A 21,069-nucleotide genomic window follows, 5' to 3' on the forward strand; every position below is an offset into this window, starting at 1 on the left:
CCAAAACAAAGACACTGTCCAATTTGTCCATGTCTATAAGTACACTAGTATCACTCTGCAATCAGAGTTAACAGTGATTCATGAAGGTGTCCTCTGGACTACACACTGATGCACTTCTACTTCGCTACCAATACATGTCCATGTTGCGATTTAATAATTTTTAATTTATTTTTAATTTTATTTTTTTGGTATTTTTGATAATCGATTGTTTGTTTTCATAATCGATTATCGAATTTGAGACTATAATCGATCGATTTTCGATTATAATCGATCATCGGGACATCACTATATATATATATATTATACAAGTGCCATGATAAACAGTATTTCACAATGTCAGCTCAGCTACTACTGCACATTAGCATACCTTGCATAATTAAACTATGACAAACAAGTGTTAGCATTCATGTGCTGGTCAACGCATTGACCACATCTCTATATTACTCGTAAAATTAACCGAGCTGCCTGGGCAAAGTAACCCCATCCCCTTAATTCAACTTCCTTAATCCAACACCTGATTCTTATTGGCTCACGATCGATGATTTGCAAATTATCCCAAGCGATGATGTGATGGTTTGAAAAAGCCTCCTGTTAGGATGCAAAACATTAGCAGTACGTCTGAACTTCACGGTTGAGTAGAAATTAACCAAGTTGGCTCTAACCACATGCACCCCTTAATAAATTGTTGCAAAATCAGTCTTACCCAACCGGTCTACATGTGAACCTGACGTCGCTAGTTCTAAAAACACTGCTCAGCTACAAAGTGCCACTTAAAGCCGAGAATCTGGCATCAAATCGCTACTCTCTAGCCTTGTAACCGGTCGCGTCTGCCCAACCTAGCAACAACCTGCCAGTGAGAGTAGCGCAGGACACCACGCTTGGACCGACGAGACAACCGTACGTAGCAGCGACCTCTCTCTCCCCACTTCTCCACCCCCCGGTCACGATACCCGCTTATCCTCTCGCAAGCATGACACGTGAGCATGGGTCACGCTTCACTTCCACTGGCTTGACACGAAAGCATAGGTTCATGTTTCTCTCCTCCCACGAACATATGACATACGCTAGCATGGGTTAATGTTTTCCTCCCGTGGGCACAACACGCTTCCTTCTCTCCCCTTCTGGGGGGAGGGGGTGAAGTGAGTTAGTACTTTTACTTTGTTGGTATATCCCCACTTCCTGGCATTTAATTTTTCCGCCTGCTCCACCTCCATAACATTATCATTCCTTTAAAAAATTCACTTTTTTCCCGATTAAGTGTAACTCTGGAATTGTTAGTAATGCTAATATTTATTTGGTAGCCTGCGAAATGGTAAATAATTGTTACTCAACCGTGAAGATTGGAAACGTGACCTCATGCTGAGTTAATATATCAGAAATATTCTTCAGGCTTTTAATGCAAATCAGCACAGGAAATTTTTGAATGTGCCTCATTTCGAGAGTAGATAACGTGTAACAGAGAGTGTGTGCAAACACTACCTACATATTTCCGGACCGGCAAAACAGCCTCGAGTAGATTTATAGTTACTCACTAGATTATATTATCACCAGCACTTGTGAAGATTACACTTATCACAAACAGAGCACAATACCCTAGCTACCTGCTAGGACCCACGCGTCACTCTAACGTGAATTGATCCAATATCCCACGTGCTCTGTGGAACAACATGCATCTCTCCATCCATCTTTCCCACTGTTTCTGTGATCGCACGGAAAGCCAAGAACCGCAGGGACTTTTGCAAAACAGTATCTCACAGCATCTTCTGCAGGCCCACTCACCAACATTTCACCTACAATAAAACTAAGTTGGGAGCCAGTAGTCCACTTGCTACAAAACAGGGGCCCGTTATCAGAAACATCATAGATAGATAGTAAGGCTATAATGTCAGAACTTTCCAAGCGAAGCATCATACAAAAGTTAGACATTTTCCACCCATGACAGTCATAAATTTATATTTATGGTGTTCTACACAACATACGGCCATACCACTAAGCGTCACGACCATCCATGACATTTCCGACGACGTGCCTTACGTACGCCTACAATGGACCGCAGTCAGGGAGACATCCCCCCTCCCCTCCACCATCCGAGAACTTCCAGCTGCCTATCGGACTAGTCGCTTAACTAAGAGACAGTGAAAGGTAACTCACACTTACAGTCTGAGCGCATGCCCACGGCGAGACACTTCTGCAGCCGGCAGTACTGGCAGCGATTGCGGTGGTGCTTGTTGACGACGCAGTCCCGCTGGCCACGGCACGTGTAGCCCAGCTGCTTGCGGATGCTGCGCTTGAAGAAGCCCTTGCATCCCTCGCAGCTGATGACGCCGTAGTGACGACCTACAACAACGCAGGGGGCGGACGCGTGAAGCCACGAATACAGTCACGCTCTCGTGCAAATACGAGCAAATTTCACATGTGATGAACAAGAAGTGCACAGCTTCGACCCTCACCCTCGCCCTCGTCCTGACCCCCTGACCCTGAATCGCCCACCACTCACATCCCCCAATCCTGACCGCCACATCTGACCCCCCTTAACCCTGGGCCTGACCTTGACCACTGACCCTAAACCCCACCACTCACCTCTCCCAATCCTGAATGCCACATCTGACCCCCCCCCGCCCCCCAACCCTTGGCCTGACCCTGGCCACTGACCCTAAACCCCACCATTCATCTCCCCCGACCCCCGATCACCCACATCTGATCGCTGTCCCCTGATCTGGCTGACTGACGACTCTACTGCTCACCTGATGCCTTGTCGCCGCATACAACACACAGTTCGACGGGCTTCGAGTTGATGAGGGATATCTGCTGCACGAGGCTGTCATCCTGCTGCTGCAGCAGCTGCTTGTTCAGACGCTGCGTCTGCAGCTCCTGCGGGAGAAAGAGGGTGCAGAGAATGAAGCGACGCCAAGGTGTGTTAACGTCACGGAGGACGAAGCTGCGCCAACGTGACGTTAACGTCACGGAGGACGAAGCTGCGCCAACGTGACGTTAACGTCACAGAGAATGAAGCGACGCCAAAGTGTGTTAACGTCACAGAGAAGGAAGCCATGCCAACGTGTCGTTAACGTCACGGAGAACGAAGCGACGCCAACGTGTCGTTAACGTCACGGAGAACGAAGCTGCGCCAACGTGTCGTTAACGTCACGGAGAACGAAGCTGCGCCAACGTGTCGTTAACGTCACGGAGAACGAAGCGACGCCAACGTGTCGTTAACGTCACGGAGAACGAAGCAATGCCAACGTGTCGTTAATGTCACGGAGAACAAAGCAACGCCAAACTGTCGTTAACGTCACGGGGAATGAACTCTCACGGGCCTTTGAATGATTTTCCAGCAATATGACAACTTGCAACAACCATAAAGGTTACAACAGGTAAAAATTTGCCCTCAAATAGAAACAGAAGTGGACGGGATTGGTTGCAAGTAATGTTGAATGCAGTTCAATGAAGAGGGCAATACAGGTAGCTCACACAAAAAAGGACACAAATTGAGTGATTGAGAAGAGTCAGTTTTAAGTTGAGCAACATCGACGTACATTATTAGAAACAAAGAAGTTATACATGGGCAAACTCCCATTATATACTCTTGAAATTATATGTGTAATTTTGTATGTGAAAAGATAAATAATATGTATTATAATTATAAATAATTTATAAACCAAAATGAATCACAATTTGTGACGGAAATGACGCCTACACCCGCTTGATGTTTCGTAGTAAAATCATTTATATCATAATAATAATAATATAATAATAATAGTATAATCATAATATGTCTCATAGCAGAGAATTTTGCAAGTAGATATTGCAATGAAATCTGATAAAAGAAACCAGGACGAGTGTGACACCACAGACTGTTTGTATCTGCGTGCGATATAATATGCTATATTAATTGGCCAAAACCTACCTAAATTGCATTTTTGTTTAAATATCATAAAAACCCCTAGCCTTATTCATTCACAGACCAAAAATAAGCAAATCCGTTGAACCTGAACGACTAATGGCAATCCATTTTCTCCAAAATTGGTGTCGTGCCTCGACAGGGCAACGGGATACGTCACGTCTAGCGTGCTCCTAATAGACGCTTGAACTATATGAGACCAGTAGCAGTTAATAAACGTGCTGTGTGGCAAATTTCCAAACATGTGGGTCAACGGTTCCTGAGTTATCGGTTGCGTGTAGCCAAATGTTGGACGAATGCGGACGGCACGACGGGACGGACGGATGTACAACGATGACGACCCATGGCAAATAGCTCTCAGCTGACGATCAAGGTGATTGCTAAAATCAAGCTAGCAGTTTAAAATTCGTGGGGGGTCGTGCTTTTCTACCTGCCATATACTCAAGTGTATCTATGCACTGGCGTGCAACTGTATGTACAGTACATAACAAGACTGTAAAAGAAGTATCGAAAGTTTGAGACTTTTGTCACTCCTGTAACGATTCGGCCCCCATATTTTTTGCACTAAGAGACCTGACTATAATGTTTAGACTAATTTTGTTTCTGACAACGGGCCTCAGATTATGATCTAGTGTGACTACTCACCCGTGCCTTCGACCAGTCTATCGCCTGTAAGCCCCCACTAGGGGATGTTATCAGCGTTATTGACTGACTGTTGGGCCCGACCACCTCCAGTGTTCGCCCTGCACGATGCTGTGAATAATGAAACCATTGCTAGCGAACAACATCTCTGTGACTCGAGAAGGACGAAAGTGTGTACTATGTATACAAGTGATGTTATTGTAGTATGCACCGAATAATAAACTTAATGAGACATATTAATCTCTTGAGATTTTACTACTGCTTACTAAGGTTTCAGATCAAGCAATGATGATTACACATACAGCGTACTGATTACGCGGCAACCTTAGATGTCTGTGCGGATCCATGGCTCAACGATCACTAGCTTCAATATAGTCAGTACACATATGTACGTATAGTAATTATTAAAATAATTGGCAGAGAATGTTGTTATTGTTTGTATTGTAATACGTGATGATTATTAGAAATTGCTGTATGACATCAGTCAGTGTTGTATTTAGAGATATCATTACAGATACATCGTCGTACGATATTACTAATCTATTGCATGCAATTGCGTGTGGGGGGGTGCTCACTTATTACGCCAGGCATATCACTATGGCAACCCTAGTAATCAGGGCTCGATCGCAGAGCAGATCTAGCGTGAAGACCTGTATATGAACTGGTCTTGTAACTCTGTACACGTGTTATAGTGTAGTAAGAGTAATGATTAGTCTAGTGACCGTGGATGAGACCTGGATTAAATGTTTATTTGTGTTTCTAAACATTTACAAAGGTTTTAGTCAATTAGGCAGTTGTTATTTCAGCTTGTCTTTATGAATTTGACGTGAAAGTGGGAAAAATCGGTTGATAATTTTGGGAATGTAGATGTGATAGAACATGTTCACATCTCGTAAGTGGTGAGACGTGGCTTGGACGAGCTTCTAGGTCAGTGTTGATGGAGATTGCATTTCGGATGGATAGAGCTAAAACTAGGTAGCCATTCATTGCCCTTAGTACATCGTGATGATTGATCGTTCATGGTCTGAGTTTTATGTTCAATCCTGTTCAGGGCTGTTTCACCTTCAGACCATTACAAAAGGTTTCTTTCACGCTGCTCTCAGCAGCTAGAGGGTCGATGTCCCCAAGGTCTGCGGAACTGCAGACCACTGGTACTAAGCATCGCTCAACAACAGTGCACGCAACTGCACGGCAGCGCGGGACATCGAGCTACCACCGTACTACTCCCCACTAACGAGGCTAGGGAGGCGCCTACGCCTAACTCCAGGACTGCTCAATCCTCTAAATCGCCATATCAACGTAGTTAACATAGACGCGTAAGGAATTACGCGCACACCTATAACACGCACCGACAGACCCCAGAACGGACGCGATTAACGCTTCAGGCCCTGCCTTGACTCGCTCACGACTAACAAGGCCCCCCACACACAGCAACCTACTCCCTGTACCTGAGGCTGGCCTGAGGACATATCCGAGCACTATAAGCTAACTCGAGAGTAATGAAACGGCAGACACAACACTGGTAGAACCTACCTACTAGGCTGCTTCGTTACACTACTGCCTCGACCTACAGGCACACCAGCACCACGCACTGTCAACGCCAGAGCACGAGCACCGCATTAGCGTAGCTACGACTGCTATTATCGCAACTGCTAGATGCTGCTGTCCAGCTAGTGACGTCTCGTACAATGTGGCACATGCTACATGCTAGCCTACGCGTCAACGTCATCGGCAAAGCTATAGCGAGCGAACCACTTACCACCTAGCTATACACTGCTGCCTTGACTCCTGCAAACTGACAGGCACGCCACTTGCCGCCACGCATACACCACACCAGCAACCCTACCCGTATCGTAGGTCGTCCGGATCAGGTAGCTCCTGCACAGCTTCACTAAACATGGACATGCAAACACGCGTACGTACAGACGCATCACAATCACAGACAGACAATGCTACACCTAATCTGACTGCGCATTGACTCCTGCTCACTAAACGAGTGGACACTGCACTCACTACGCAGCGCACAGCTACACTCGAGCAGCGAACCATCAACGTACAGGCTGCCTTGATTTCCTGCACGCACTAGCGACAGACCGACTGCACGCAACACTCATCAGTCAGCTCCCGGCTACCTACTACCTATCCCGTAAGGCTGTCTTGTCTAGCCACACATGATCCAGAGCACGCAGCATCACACTTTTTGCGTCTAGCTGACTCACTAAAACTACTAGGGTCTTCTCTGACTACCTGCCAACTCGACAGGATCGCACATGGCACTACGCAGCTTTATTCTCTGACGGCTACTAGCTGTCTGACTCTTTGCGCATGCATCAGACGCACTACGACATCACGACAGCGGAACACACCTAGCCTAGGCTGCCTTGACTCCTGCACACTGACAGACATACCATTTGCATGCGTAGCAATATGATGCATAACATATCATCAGCGACGTAGCGACGCTACTCCTACTAGCTGGCCCTTGACGTACCTGCACAACTAGACATTCCCCCTCGCCCCCCCCGCCTCCCCCCCCCATCTCCCCTCTCGCCCCCCCCTCCCCGCTCTCCCCTCACCTTCCTTACTCTCCCCACCTCCGCTCACTCTATCCCCCTCGCCCTCTCCTCTCCTCCTCTCCCTCGCTCCCCCCCCGCCAGTAGAAAAACACCCCCCCCGCTACCCGCCGCAGCACCCACCCCCCCGCCGCCCTTCCCGCCCACCCGCCCCACCACTCGCTGTGTTACTGCGACGCGTCGCCCCTAAAGCAGCCGTATATTTTTTGCGTATTGAGCGGAACCGTGGCTGAAGCAACCGACGCAAACCTATGTCACAGCGCCCACCGGCCTTCGCGGGCTGCCCACCACCACACCACCCCACCACCCGTCGCCAGTCCCGGCCCTCCGCCAAAGCCCTCCTGCCAGTCCCCCCCCCCCCCCCCCCCCCCCCCCCCCCCCCCCCCCCCCCCCCCCCCCCCCCCCCCCCCCCCCCCCCCCCCTCCCCCCCCCCCGCCCACCCCCCCCCGCCCTCCTCGCGCGCCCCCCCCCCGGCCGCACTCGCCACCGCCCTCCCCCGCCGGGCCACAGCACGCCACCTCCGCACGGCCCCGCCCTCCGCCCACTCGCGCCCGCCCCCCCCACCAAGACCCACCCCCCGCCCCCCCCCCACCAGCCGCCATGCAAACTGTCTGACACGCGTGACCCTCACACACTCACCGCTAGAGCGGAGCCGAACCGGACCTGACAAGTTCACATGTCTCCTAGCCCTCGCGCGTGGACACGGTCACGGTCTGAGCTCGTAGACAGAGCCGTCGGCGATAGGCGGCCAATGTGTACAGTATCTGGGCCGTCCTAGTGTCTCGTGACCTCCCGTCGAATCAGCGGTGTCGTCACCGCCCTCTGTGCAACGAAAAATCACACAGGGTTGAGGCGACCTGCCGTACCCTGACACACAGGCTCGCATGTAGTATCAATAGAGTAGAAAAAGACTTATGCAGGGCTCACGAAAGATTCCCAGCATTACCCCGGCGTCAGGGGAAGAGAGACCGTGCGCTCAGCGTGCGTACGCAGAGCTGTGATGCAGAACTGCGCGGACGGGCCGCACTTTTAGAATTAATCAGTAAAAAATGATGAGTGCTTTTTTAACATGCTTAACACACGCCATCACTTCGGTTGGAATTACGCAATCATTCGCACTTACACAAAGTAATATGTATATATATATAGTGATGGGAATCGGCTGGAATTTCATATATGCGTTATCGGTTTCCCTTAACCAATCGCAATAAATCGATTAGTAATCGGATAATCGGTTAAATAGCATAATTTAATTTAATCCTTAACTTTGGATATACAATTATTACATAGCATTCAATATTATCATGTTTTGGATCATGATTAACGCTGTGAAGGTCTGCTCGTATGTAGATCAATGTGCTGGTGCCTATACAGGATTTGATCAAGTTTGAAAAAGAAATGCCTTTTATTAAGAGCAAAGAGGATTGAATGACTGATAAATCACCTAAATACGATTCTTAAATCGCACACAGTATACATGAACTGTCCATCAGTAAGCAACTGTATCAGCTAAGTAAGTTCGTCGCTCTTTATCGGGTGGGCGGAGGTGATGCGTAAGAGTGTGAAGACGGTGTGGCCGCGCATCGTAGACCGAGTGTACAGATGCCTGCTAAGACATACCTCTCCAACACATTTATGTACAAACAAGTACGTAGTGAGCTATGAATCTCATACTCACGGGATACATCTGTCGGGACAGTGTCAAACCAAACCAAAGATTCACATGCTCTATTTTCCATTGTCTATTACAGTACCTAGTAATCACTCGGCAATCAGAGTTAACAGTGATTCATGAGGTGTCCTCTGGACTGCACACTTGAGCCACTTCTACTTCGCTACCATACATGTCCATGTTGCGATTTAGTAATTTTTAAGTATTTTTAATTTGTATTTTTTACGATTTTTGATAGAGTCGAGTGTTTGTTTTATAACGATTAGTCGAAATTTGAGACTACTAATCTCTGCCCCGTCGCCACGGTATCCGAACATCCTGCTCTCGACGTACTATAGATCGATCGCTGGACGATACTGGTATCTATATCATATAATTATGACAAGCTCGATGGCATATACAGTATTTCACAATGTCAGCCTAGCCTACTAGTGCACATAGCACGACCTTGCATTATTTAACTATCGACTATACAAGGCATATAGGAGCATGTGTTGTGTCAAGCGCATTTTACGACATCTCCTATACTTACTCGTAAGAGTAACCGAGCGCCTGGGCCAGGTCAAAACCATCCCTTAATTCAACTTCCTTAATCAAAAACCTGTTCCTTAATGGCCTCACGATCGATGATTTGCAAATTATCCCAAGCGATGATGTGAGGTTTGAAAAGCCTCTGTTAGGTGATTCAAAACATTAGGCAGTACGTCTGACGTTCAGCGGTTGAGTAGAAATATACAAGTGCTAGAACCACGATGCACCCCTTAATAAATTGTTGCTCAAAATCAGTCTTACCAACGGTTACATGTGAACCTGACGTCGCTAGCTTCTAAAACTGGCAGGCTACAAAGAGCGACTTAAGCCGGAATGTTGCATACAATCGCTACGCTGCCCTAAGCCGTGGGAGCCCCCGGCTGTAAAGGGGTCGGGGCGGACCAAGCTTTAGCACTAACGGACGGGAAAGAGGCGAAGGGGGTAGCGCAGGACACACGCTGGCGGATGAGACCAGACGGACAACCGAGTGTTGGGGCGTGATGTTATAGCGAAGTGGAGTCGCGCGTGGGTTCTCCCACGGGGAGTGGGTGTGGGTTATTTGGGGGATATGAGGGGGGGTCAGGGGGGGGGGTGTGGGGGGTGGGGGTGGGGGGGGGGGGGGGGGGGTGAGCGTTAGTTTTTGGTTTTGTGGGGGTGGTTGGGGGGGGGGGGGGGAACGCTGACTCGCCCTGGCGGTACTAGCATGAACCTGCGAGCGGCATGGAAGGCAGAGCGCAGTCACACGACGACACCGGAAGGGCGGCCACCGCGCGCTCCATCCCCCCCCCCGGGGTGTTTTTCTGTTTTTTTAATGACCTGTTGTGTTTGTTTGTTGATGTTGTTGATTCCTGCTTCTGTGTGTTTTGTTTTTTTTCCGTTTAGTGGTGTATGGGGGAGGCGGGAGGTGTGAGGGGGGTAAAGGGTAAGCCGACTCGCCCTCGTGCGTTACTAGCATGAACCTGCGAGCCGGTGAAGGTAGCGCAGGTCACACCGACGACACCGTACGTGGCGGCCACCTCTCTCTCCCCCCGGGGTAACGCTGACTCGCCCTCGTGCGTTGCTAGCATGAACCTGCGAGCTGGTGAAGGTAGCGCAGGTCGCACCGACGACACCGTACATGGCGGCCACCTCTCTCTCCCCCCGGGGTAACGCTGACTCGCCCTCGTGCGTCGCTAGCGTGTCACTCACGTGTCATCCACTGTTCGGCGTCGTCGTCGGCGCGCACCATCGACGCCTCCGACTGCGTCTCCGGCGACTCCATCCCCCCGGCAACGGTTACCACGGCAACGGGATTTGGCGAGGCCGACTCACGGTGGTGTGTGGTCTGTCACGCCAGCTCCGCTGTGACATAGGTTTGTCGCGGTGCTCACGCCACGGTTCCTGCTCAACACGCAAAAAATATACGGCTGCTTAGCGACGCGTCGCATGTAACACAGCGATTCGTCAACCTTCTCCTATGTCACTCGGACAGAAAAAGAAATACACATAATTGCCACGATGGGAAAGAAAATTAAGAGTGGGTTGGAGGGAGGCAGCAAAATCTACTTCAGGAGTTCTGGTGTAAGAAACACTGCTGCTAATCAATCATATTGGCTACAGTCATGGCAAATTTGAGATCTAACGAGTAGCATTTTAAGTTACACAAGCCGACGACGCACAAAACCTTCCATAGATCTGTCGTTTGGGATAGAAACAAAGATTAAGTAGTAAAAACAAAAACTCTGAGCTGCAGAAGACACGATGTAGAACAGATTTGCTTTCAATCGTTGCCATCAAAAGGTTCTTTCACGTTATGCGAGAGACACGTATCGTCGATTTGCACTTATTAGGGCTGGTAACCCTCCAAACTTCACACATGTCCACGAACAACACAAGTATGGGCTGGTAACCCCTAACCTTTGCCACTTGACCTACACAGCTACATTCCACAATGGTGAGTCACAGCGACACACCTCTTGCGAAAATTAGCTCGACTACGAAAGCCTACGTACACTCGTGTCAGCTATGAATGCCAAGTTCCCCTTATTACTGAGGCTTATAGGGTCTATGTCCCCCAGGGTACTGCCGGAACGTACCCTGGGTACGGTCCGGTATACCGGAATGTACCCTGGTAACTAACTGATATGGTTAGGGTTAGGGTTAGGGAGTAGGCGTAGGCGACTCCCTAGACTCGTTAGTGGAGTAGGCGAGGTACGGTCCGGCATATTAATTAGATAGTACCAGGGTACGTTCCGGCAGTACCCTGGGGGACATAGACCCTCTCAGCCTTACTGAGAGACTTCTGAAGAGAAACCTTTTGGTAATGGTCCCTTGAAGGTGAAACAGCCTATGAACTGGAATTGAACTATAAAACTCAGACCAGTTGAACGGATCAATCATCACATGTAACTAAGGGCACATGGAAATGGGCTCTAGTTTTAGCCTATCACATCCGAATGCATCCTCAAAGTCAAACATCTGACCTAGAAGCTCGTACCAAGCACGTATCACAACTTACGAGATCGTGATAAACTGCAACTACACTTCTACATTCCACGAAAATTATCAACCGATTTTTTCCACTTTTCACGTCAAATTTATAAAGATCAACTGAAAATGAAACAAACTTGCCTAATTGACACTAAAACCTTTGTTAAATGTTTAGAAAAACACAAATAAAACATTTAATTGCCCTGCCGTGCATCCAGGTCAATAGACTAATCATTACTCTTAATACACATATAACATCTACAATATAAACTTAGATGCAACTCATACACAAACTGATACGCTGGAATCCCCTGCGAAATAATAGCACCCCCCACCTGAGCAAAATACACTAAGGATTGTTAGCCAAAAAACCCGCGTCCAGAAATCAAACAGTCGAATCAATAAAAACGATATATATCATACGGACTATCGTACAAGCCACGGGACCACGTAGGTGCGCTAGTACACGGATTCCATTACCATTGAAAAAAACTGACAGTACACACTGCCTGCCGTCACACGCACGCACGCACGCACGCACGCACGCAAGGTCTGAACCTTAGCCACTGCAAAGTGCAAGTGTCATCATCAGTCGAAGCTGTGCAGTCGAAGGGTGCATGCGGTCAAACGATCTGCAATACGGCTGCATCGTGTGACACGAGAGAGGAAGAGAGAGAGAGAGACGGCAGCGTACACCTGGCAGCTAGCCTGTGCGAGGTTTACCCAGGTCACGCCAGTATTGATTTCCGAAAGGTTACTAAATGTACTGTTTACATGCTGCCTGCAGCTCTGGTTAAAGGTCATAGTTCCCACATCCTTGCCTCTCTACCAGTACCACACCTCTCTCTCTCTCTTTCCCTCATACACACAAACACACACTGTACTATTAACCTCTCTAGAGTCTACGGTGAACTATCTCTCTCTCTCTCTCGGTGTGTGTGTGTGTGCGTGTGCGTGTGCGTGTGCGTGTGTGCGTGTGCGCGTGTGCGTGCGTGTGTGTGTGTCTGTGTCCCGCGTCATCCACGTAAACATACAATAGTTGATACCCCTCACGTTGATAAGCCAATTCGAGTCATGTTAACAACGGAAGAGGTCAACCTAAAATTTACTTAAAACTTTCTTCGATACGGGATTGATAGCTACCAGCCTACCGATCTTCGGGCTACATCACCGAGACGAATTCGGCGAGATGCGAACAACGTTACGTAATCGTTATGTGATCGACCTGCAAAAAACGACCTGCCAACGTAAAGTCGGCGGCCAGCAAGCCAGCAATCCAGCCAGCCGCAATCACACAGCGAGTACTAGTATGAACTTGAAAACCCCGAGACCGATACGCAGCGATAATACCGAGGCTGCTGCAGCTGCTTTAATCGGCAGGAAATCAATATAGCGGTGAACTCGGGTGAACTCGGTGTAGCGGCGACATCTCAGCCAAAGGTCATGCAGACAGTCAGCCAGCCAGCCGGCGGTCTATAGCGGCTTCTCTCTCTCACGAGAGCACACGTCTGCTAGCACACACAGCAAGCAGGCTTCACACATGTAGAGAGAGGCGGGCTGGCTGCAAGCACACACACACAACAAGCAGGCTTCACACACGTAGAGAGAGGCGGGCTGGCTGCTAGCACACACACAGCAAGCAGGCTTCACACACGTAGAGAGAGGCGGGCTGGCTGCTAGCACACACACAGCAAGCAGGCTTCACACACGTAGAGAGAGGTGGGCTGGCTGCTAGCACACACACAGCAAGCAGGCTTCACACTCTAGACAAGGAACAACACCCCCCACGATGCTGAGCTGATGTTCAATTCCTCCTCCTCCGCCGTGGAGACTTGGTAATTACTTAGCACCCGTGAATGTTACATGCGAACGTGAATTCATGAAGAACTGATGGATACACACGCACAGCCGTCTCCATTTAGCGGATCCAGCAAATAAAACGAATTCTGGTCGTGGGAGTTTGCGAATTAGTTTAATTCTCTGACGGTGCATTTGCACTTTTCCACGCTGTATGAAGACCTGGCACAAATCATTTGAAATAAATCTAGGTCGATGCAATGAGATTGATCATTAATAATTTCAGATGAGCTATGTCTATGCAAAACTATCATACTCTGATCTGTGTAGCATTTCAACTTGTTCTTCAACAAAATTGGGAATTAATATATATATATATAGTCTTGAAACTAGAATGCTAACACTAAACATATAACCAACCAAAAGCCACAACCACCCTAGTACGCAATTTAGAGGTTAGATCCTCAAGTGGTAAAAGTCACCAGTAATTAGTATGGGAGCTATATGCCTACAAGAAAAAAACCTAGCCAACTCCCAGTATGACATTATCTTTACAGGGGTAGAAATTAACTTTTTAAGTAGGGAGTCCAACTCAAAAAGAGAGCCAGAGTCCGCAGCAAAATGAGGGAGTCTGCAGTCTGAAGTTCAAAACTAAAGATATTAACAATAACGTGTTGAACATTGCAGGACATTTGCGGTGCACGTCTGCTAAATTCTCTTGGGGACATTTGATGGAAAAATACGATAATTCCACGAGACCATGCTGTGGAACGAACTAGTTAGTCACTGTTAGTGCATATAGCAGAATTTTCAGGAAGTCACATGAACTCCTGCATATATATGTCAAATCAGGGAGTGTGAAAATAAATTAGAGAGTATTTGACTCCGGACTCCCGTTAGTTTCGCACCCTGCCTTTATCTATAGGATAGCACTCACTCACACACGTGTAGGCATAGCATTGGGTCGGACTGCACAAAGATCCAACCGCAAATATATATCACATGTGCTGCGTGCTGATACATCCATGTTAGTCATCGAAATGAATACGCCAATTTGCCACAATGCAAAATATGACCAAATCAACTTACAAATAGATTTCATGTTCACACATATCTACAGGCAGTTTTTTTCAATGTAAGTTGCCAAATTCACATTATAGACGAATAACCATAAATGAATAACAATTAAAACATGTCAAACACTAAATTAAAGATACCATTATCATAAGCTAGCTACCTTCACCACCCACGTCTCATAACTTTCCAACTCACACGCTGCCGCATCGCTTCTTCAGCATATATATATTACGCATCCTTCCCACATGAAGTGTGCCGTGATTAACGACAAATCACGTGCCATAAGAACCACATTGCTTTGCTTTAAAAAATCCACATAAAATGTCAATATGGACCGACGATTTTCCAATGCACACCGCCCAGGGATGTGAACGTTTGTGCACGCGTGCGTGAATGCCGGCCGAGCATTTTTGTCATTGCCATAGTTACCAGCTGACTGCGGGTGGGAGCAGGAACTATATGGGCAGCATGCTTCACCACACGATGAGCGCAGCTGAACGCTGGAGGTAGCTGCTATGAAACCATAGAAACAACACTCGGAATCTGCTTACAGCTGCTCCATAGTAACACGCACCGATAGAGAATTACAAGTTAGGGCCATAATAAAAATATTGTTTGTTTGCCCTCACCCGACGGACCGGCCAAAAAGGGGCAGACTCAAAATTTTGTATTGATCTTTCCCATTCTTTTTTTTTTTTACAAATTGTATCACTGTACATTATATAATCTGTAGGCAATACATTATATGTACCAAGCAAAACAAACATTCAACATAAAAGGTATCTCCACACAAGCACACCCGAGCATGTAGACACCATGCTGAATTTGTAATTTATGAAAGTGTCAATGACACTGCAGCTCACCACAAAAAAAGGACACAAATGAGTGAGTAAGTACTAAGAAGAAGTCAGTTTTAATTGAGCAACCATCGACGTACATTATATAAACGAAGAGTATATATGGGAGAACTCCCATTATATACTCTTGATAATTATATGTGTAATTTTTTATGTGAAAATAAATGTTTGAGATGTGAAAGTCTGAGATGTGGGCGAGTGATGTCGTTACACCTAAATGATCGCCATTTAACGTTTATATAATATTTAGATTTAGGCACTGCCTAAAAGCGGAGCTCCCGATGCGTAACGTGTAAGATTGAGAGGATACGCTTATTCCACGTAGCTGCTATATACCACGTGACAATGGTGTTTCCCTGCCCATAACACAACTTTTGTCAAAGGTTAATTAGTTGCATGGAAGTGTTTACTTCGTATGAGTTTTTGTAGGCAGTAGCACACAATTGCCATCTGTATATCGCAATAATAATTTATAAACCAAAATGAATCACAATTTGTTACGGTAGATGGCGCTACACCCCCTTTGATGTTTCTTAGCGATGGCGTTCGAAATAAATAGGTTATGCTGCGTTCCGACATGTTTTGTAAAACTTTACTCTAATATAGACGTTTTATCGGCAGGGTGGTGAGGAAATACCAATTTTGCATTACAGATATTGTCAATGAAATCTTGTAAAACGAACAAGACGAGTGTGACACCACAGACTGTTTGTTATCTGCGTGTCTATATAATATGCATATAAGATTGCCAAAACCTTCCTAATTTGCATATTTTTTTTTTTAATATCAAAACCCCTAGCCCTTATTTATTCACATACCTAAAATGAGCAAAATCCGTTGAACCTGAACTGACTAATAGCAATTCCCATTTTTGCCTAAGAATTGACGTGGCTCGAAAGCACGTCGACTGGTGTGCTCCAAAATAGGACGTTCAATATGGGAGCATAGCAGTAACAACTATACCCAATTTCAAACATGTGGGTCAAACGGTTCCTGAGTTATCGTTGACCGTAGCCAAATGTTAAAGGAAGGACGGTCGGACGTACGACGGACAACGACCCATGGCAATAGCTCAGCTTGACGATGTCAAGGTGAGCTATAAAAAAAGCCTACCTACCTACCCAAACCTTTCAGCCTAGGTTTGTGGCCTAGTCAGTCCAGTGCAATCACTTAACACTCAATATGTTGTGTTTTTCTCTCTACTCCTACTAACTGTAGACTACATTAAATAATTAGTTAATTTTTACCTACCTTTCTATTTTTACATTAACTTTCACGCTCTCTTGCTCGCACTCTCTCTCTCTCTCTCTTTCTCTCTCTCTCTCTCTATATATATATATATATAATAATAATAAATTTATCGAGTTGCCTCATCATCCGTCGGGCGCGCCCGAAATCGTGGTGAGTGTGTTACTCATCATGACTTTTTCGATTGCTAGGAGAACATTAGCGGTCGCAACTCCTGCTAATGTATACGTTTCCACACTCTATCTCTTTCTGCCGAGTGCTAAGCAGAGAATCAGTGAGTGTGTACCATTTTTCAAGTCTTTGGTATGACCTGGCCGGGATTTGAACCCCCGACCTTCCACATGCAAGGCAAGCACTCTACAAATTGAGCCATCGCTGCGGTCTTGTTAACAAATAATATATTACGTATATAATATATATATATATATATATATATTAATAGTATTTAGGTATAAATATAATTGCACTTTTGTGATTAGCCTTCGATCTGTAACGTGCAAAATAAATTGTCAAATGCACAACTATTTCAGGGTGGCAGCACAATCATGCGGTGTCATGTCAGCAGTCAAAAATGAAGAATTCGAAATTCACTATTGTTTTATGACAAACGTGAATGCATAATTATAGAAATTTGTAGGTAAATGTTATTATTTATGAATCTACTATCATAATATACTCTTAAATTCTAGAGGAAAGTATCCCTTTAAGTCCACGATTCTTTCTTACTAACACTGTAACACTAGGCAATATTCACACACTCACACAGGGCGCGAAATTAGCACCTGCCCAACGGCATATGCCGGCAAATTATTTGGAGGGCCGGTAACATTGGCCAAATGCCAGCTTGGAGCGAGGTTTCAGCCGTGTTAGTGAGTACCTACATTTTTATTTATAGCCTACATTATTTTTAGCAAATAGCCTACATTACTGTTTTACCTGAAGGATATCACCGTCACGTCATAACTTATTAAATAACATTTTACAAATTTATTTGAAATCGAGAATGCAAGAGTGAAACATGACATTGATTTTACAAACAAATTTGCGAGGGCTGGTAAATTATGGTGAAGGCTGGTAAAAATTACTGTTGCCAGCCATCTGGGCCGGTGCACAAAAATCTGAATTTCGTGCCCTGCTCACATTTCAATTCTAGTGTTTCTGCTACGTAATTTTGCTGGCTCAAGTTCATGATACTATATACTGATTATAATCACCTAACTCAGTAACATTCATTGGTGCACTGGATAGGCCAATTAGCTATTTGGCCTAACGTTAGGTTACGTTTAGAAAACTTGGCCATTCAGTATTTCGCTGCAATAATTCCCAGTTAGTGTTGCACGAAAGGTCGTTTTCGTAATAGGTACTACAGATATGTACCCGAGGTAGTTTTAGGTTGTTTAGTATTATGTTTATATTTTTATATGAGGTATGTTTAGGGTTAGGGTTAGGGTTAGGGTTAGAGTTAGGGTTAGGGTTAGGATTAGGGTTAGGGTACACTTCTGTAGTACAAGTCTGGTACACTTTGTGTATACATATATATTACCAGGGAAAAAAATATAATTTATTTTTCGGGGGCTACTTTTCAAGCTCGCGTGCATGAACATAGCACTTTAAAATTTGGTTTGCATTGAACTCTATGCAAATTTATGGGGGCTCTTTTTGGTATTTCCGGGGCTCTTTTTGGTATTTCCGGGGCTCTTTTTGGCATTTCAGGGGCTAAATCGCCCCGAGCCCCCGTGTATTTTTTCCACTGATATGTACCTCGGGTACATATCTGTAGTACCTGTTACGACAACGACCCCTTGAGCGTTAGTGTTGCCTAATAGAGACTATTAGAGTGCAACTGTGTTAGTGTCATCCCAGCATTTTTTAGACATATATGTGTATTTTGTGTACTACTATGTACTGAGCACGGTATCACTGACACAGTGTCACTATGAGATATTTAAAAACAAAACAACATTGCTGTAGCAAAGTTATCACCCAGAATCATTTTTAGGTTTGAATTTTGTTCCAACTTTCTAGCATTCAACCACAAGTCTACTACTATCATTTACTGTTGTATTTGTAGTAGAATGAAGTGGTGTTGGTAGGGGAGCTCATTTTTGACAGTTGGTAGGCCTACGTATAATTATAATTAAAAGCTGTGAAATTATAAAAATATGAAAAAATACATTTTTTAACATGACATGGAAGTGAGTAGACAAACTAGTACTAGCAGTGTCTGGTGACAAATGTGTTCAGAGTTATGCAACTGAGTGGCTGGAGTAGGTACTAAGGTAGGCAGCTGCAACACTCCATTTCAAGAGATAGAGTGAATTCGGTGAATACAGAGATAGATAACGGCTACGGTCCGTTACGGATAGTGATTACCATACATAGGCCAGACAGTCTACTAATAAAGGGAGGTGGAATGCACACACAGCAATATGCCCTGCATTTACGCGAAGCGGCAGAGCGAGACGGTTGCACCGGACGTGATACAGCAGCGTCAGCTTGCCAATGGCACGCTGTGGTACTGCACACCGCTCCTGTGCCGTCCATCTTAGCTGCGATGCAGCAAGTCAAAGGTTGAAGGTCACAGACATGTCCAAAACATTGAAGGCGTTGCAACATTATAAACATGCTACCTAGTATACTGATACAAGTTGGCACGCGAACGTTACTAAAACAAACACATTAGGTATTTCATAATAATGCTTAACTGTAATCCAACTATGCAATACATCCTATCTAATTCAATAATGTTGATCCTGAATGTTGATCATAGCCGATTGCCATTGCGCGAAACAAATCCATGTGTTCGCGATAGCAAAAGCAATTTAAAGGCTAAGTTTGGAGCCAAATCTGAATCTCTTACAATACGATAGTTAAAAATTAATCTAGCGAATGTATTCCTCAATAATTCTGAATCATAATAATAACAAAAGACCACTGAGCTTACCTAGTAAAGCCAAAAGAACAACGAGATCGACCAAAACAACTTCTTCTTCAGTCACAAAGGTCATAGTTCACGACCTATCGTTGATGACGCTCTAAACCGAACGTGATGATTGGTTGAAAATGAGGTCATTTGCAAATCTCGCGTCTCGCGAGAAAGGTGAAACAGGCACTCGGTGATAAATGGAAGAGTAAAGTTAGTTATTTTTTACCGGATTACTGAAGCGATGTTTAACTTTCATTTCGAGTGCGTGGATTCTTGAGTAGATAAATTAACCATGAGTTAAGCCGAGATGTAGCTTGAGATACATTTTGATGTCAGCTTGTTTAATGTAACTGCAGTTTCTGTACCCATGTACACAGTAACACACGGCTCAGGGATAGAGAACATGAACAAAGAACACCCTCACCAGTACCCCTGTTGAGTTTAAAGGGGCTACCCCCACATTTAAGAAAATGCCATAGGTTTGAATGGGCGGTGCAAATACACTTTATGACGTCCAGTATGGCGGCGCAGTATGGGGGCGCCGGTGCAAATACACTTTATGACGTCCAGTATGGCGGCGCAGTATGGGGGCGCCTAACCCTAACCCTAACCCTAATTCTAACCCTAACCCTAACCCTAATTCTAACCCTAACCCTAACCCTAAACCTAACCCTAACCCTAACAATAACAGTTGTTAGGGTTAGGGTTAGAATTAGGGTTAGGGTTAGAATTAGGGTTAGGGTTAGGGTTAGGCGCCCCCATACTGCGCCGCCATACTGGACGTCATAAAGTGTATTTGCACCGAATGGGCTACATGTTCTCTATCCTTGAACCGTAACACACTAGTGACTAGAGTCCCTTTATTAATAGGCTGTTGCTCCTGCAACGGTACCGTCGCCGATTTTTTCTCTCTTAAAGTCACGGTAGTGATGCCAGCGCCATCTATCGGCGAATAATAACTACCGTTGCTTTTGGTACGATATTATATATACGATTTTATACGATATATACGATAACCCTAACCCTAACCCTAACCCTAACCCTAACCCTAACCCTAACCCTAACCTTAAATAGATAAAATTTAATTTTTAATTGTTAAAAATTAATTGTTGTTATTAAAATGTTGTAAAGAAATCATTAAATATTTGCGTTAATTGAAAAAAAAGTTAAACAGATAAAGATAGAAAAATACAGAAAACAGGAAAATTAATAGAAAACGGATGGGATTCGATCCTACGACCATTCCATACTTGGCCGCACAGCGTTGTAACCGTTACGCTGCTGCGACAGCATTGAAATTAAAATTTTGGATGTGCTATGTATATCGCGCGGAAAACAAGCTCAACCAATCAGGCGTCAGTACCGTCATACCGGTG

General features: G+C 45.6%; 1 protein-coding gene and 1 long non-coding RNA gene across 2 annotated transcripts in view; both read right to left on the reverse strand.

Annotated features, from left to right (window-relative positions):
• LOC106813492 (orphan steroid hormone receptor 2-like) overlaps positions 1–4,890 on the reverse strand; it is a 25,729-nt gene extending 20,839 nt beyond the window's left edge. The window contains exons 1-4 of the mRNA XM_014817636.1: positions 4,846–4,890; positions 4,547–4,654; positions 2,745–2,871; positions 2,158–2,337 (exon numbers count right to left, since the gene is read on the reverse strand). Coding sequence (XP_014673122.1) covers positions 2,158–2,337; positions 2,745–2,871; positions 4,547–4,654; positions 4,846–4,890 — 460 coding nt within the window. The remainder of the gene's footprint in view (positions 1–2,157; positions 2,338–2,744; positions 2,872–4,546; positions 4,655–4,845) is intronic.
• Positions 4,891–7,892: 3,002 nt separating this feature from the next.
• On the reverse strand, positions 7,893–19,782 carry LOC106813495. The gene is made up of 3 exons (XR_001394476.1): positions 19,712–19,782; positions 10,508–10,699; positions 7,893–7,938 (listed from the first exon to the last, which is right to left on the reverse strand). It is a non-coding gene; the product is annotated as an uncharacterized LOC106813495 (long non-coding RNA).
• Positions 19,783–21,069: the final 1,287 nt, after the last annotated feature.

This window comes from Priapulus caudatus, unplaced genomic scaffold, assembly GCF_000485595.1.
Source record: "Priapulus caudatus unplaced genomic scaffold, Priapulus_caudatus-5.0.1 Scaffold783, whole genome shotgun sequence".
Classification (NCBI taxonomy): Eukaryota; Metazoa; Priapulida; class Priapulimorpha; order Priapulimorphida; family Priapulidae; genus Priapulus; species Priapulus caudatus.